This window comes from Camelus dromedarius, chromosome 11 (genome assembly GCF_036321535.1).
Source record: "Camelus dromedarius isolate mCamDro1 chromosome 11, mCamDro1.pat, whole genome shotgun sequence".
Classification (NCBI taxonomy): domain Eukaryota; kingdom Metazoa; phylum Chordata; class Mammalia; order Artiodactyla; family Camelidae; genus Camelus; species Camelus dromedarius.
In genome coordinates this window covers 58,992,070-58,994,077 of record NC_087446.1, presented here as the reverse complement: position 1 = coordinate 58,994,077, position 2,008 = coordinate 58,992,070, and the positions used below count along the sequence as shown (strand labels likewise).

The following is a 2,008-nucleotide window of genomic DNA, read 5'->3' as shown; positions in this document are numbered from 1 at the left end:
AGGCACTGGGAAGGCAGCCAGGGCACAGATAATTACACTGGCCTCTGAAGTGGCCCTCTACATTTAGCTTCCTCTGCCCCAATTTTCTTTTCAGAATACTTTTTCATGACAACCTCATCTGTCTTCCTCAAAAATTTCAGGTGTCCATCATCTGTGAGAGTTAAAAATAGTCATTAAAAATCAAGTTGTACTCTTTCTAGCCAGCGCCAAGCAATGGGCATCTCTCGGGACAACTGGCACAAGCACAGTAAGACTGGGGGCAAGAGAAAGCCATACCACAAGAAGCGGAAGTATGAGCTGGGACGCCCCGCGGCCAACACCAAGACTGGCCCTCACCGCATACACACAGTCCGTGTGCGGGGAGGCAACAAGAAGTACTGGGCCTTGAGGCTGGACGTGGGGAACTTCTCCTGGGGCTCCAAGTGTTGTACACGCAAGACAAGGATTATAGATGTTGTCTACAATGCATCCAACAATGAGCTGGTCTGCACCAAGACCCTGGTGAAGAACTGCATCGTGCTCACTGACAGCACACCGTACCGACACTGGTACGAGTCCCACTGTGCACTGCCCCTGGGCCGCAGGAAGGAGGCCAAGCTGACTCCTGAGGAGGAAGAGATCTTACACAAAAAACGATCAAAGAAAATTCAAAAGAAATATGATGAATGGAAAAAGAATGCCAAAATCAGCAGTCTTCTTGAGGAGCAGTTCCAGCAGGGCAAGCTTCTTGCATGCACAGCTTCAAGACCAGGCCAGTGTGGCCGAGCAGATGGCTATGTGCTAGAGGGCAAGGAACTGGAGTTCTATCTGAGGAAGATCAAGGCCCAGAAAGGCAAATAAATCCTCCCTTAGCCATGTAATAAAGATGTTTATTCTAAAATAAAAAATAAAAAAAATCAAGTTGTAGAAGGATGAACCTTAATGAATAGTGAGTATTCATGACATATGGTTAAGTAAAATGTGGATTATGTTCAGTATAATCCATATTTTGTTAAAAAATGAGCCAAAATGACTGAAAACATATAAATCAAGATGCTGACAGTAGTGAGATTTCAAACAATTTTTATCATCTTTTGTATTTTCCAATTATCTACAACAAATATATCTTACATTTGTAATCTCACAATAAATTTTTTAAAAGACAAAAAGCGACCATCAGTAGAAAAACGGAGAAATACATTGCAGTATAGTCATAAAATGGAAACTATTTAGCAGTCAAAATGAATGAACTGTCCTGTCTAACATCAGTGGATTAATCTTAGAAATATACGGTTAAGGGACAAAAGCAAGTTTAGAAGACAGTAGTATGAAAAGATTTCTATAAAGTTTAAAAACAAGAAAACAGAAAGAATATGTTGTTTAGGAATGTGTATATATGTGTGTGTGGGGGGGGTAAGTATACAAAGAAAAAGAGGGGAAAATACAAAGTTCAGAATGATGGTTACCTCTGGGAGAGGAAGGAGCTTGGGATGGGAAGGAGTCATGTGGAACTTCAATAATACTGGTAATATTCTAGTTCTCAGATTGGTGGAGGCCTCACGGCTGTTTAGTTATTTTGCTTCTGAACTTACCTATGCACATTACACATATTCTCTTGCATATGCAAATAATTATAATTAAAAAGTGGGGGGATACACTGCCTGAAAAGGATTTTGACCTGCTGCTTCTTTGACACCCCACCCCCACCCCCCCACCCCCCCGCCTGAGACTTTCACCTCAGCTGCCATGCAGCACCGCCAGCAGCCAGGGGTAGCTGAGGGTTAAGAGGCTGAAGCCAAGCTACAGAACATGAAAGCCTCAGGGAATCTCAGGCTCTGGAGCACTCTGGAACGGAGGAGCTGCGTCCTGGCCATGAAAGGAGGCACTGTGGCATTTGGGGAACAGGCTGTAGCAGGTGTTTTTTCCTTCTCTAACTCTGCTGACTGAAGATCCTGAAGCCTTTATCCAGCTTCCTTCACATGGCTCCCCACTCCTTAGCAGAAAAGACTGGCCTCCTCGCTTTCCCTGT

At 43.8% G+C, this 2,008-nt stretch overlaps 1 protein-coding gene across 1 annotated transcript; it reads left to right on the top strand.

Annotated features, from left to right (window-relative positions):
- Window positions 1-213: 213 nt before the first annotated feature.
- On the top strand, window positions 214-848 carry LOC105096743 (small ribosomal subunit protein eS8-like). The gene has a single exon (XM_064491280.1). The coding sequence runs from the start codon at window positions 214-216 to the stop codon at window positions 838-840; it is 627 nt and encodes a 208-aa protein (XP_064347350.1). The 3' UTR covers window positions 841-848.
- Window positions 849-2,008: the final 1,160 nt, after the last annotated feature.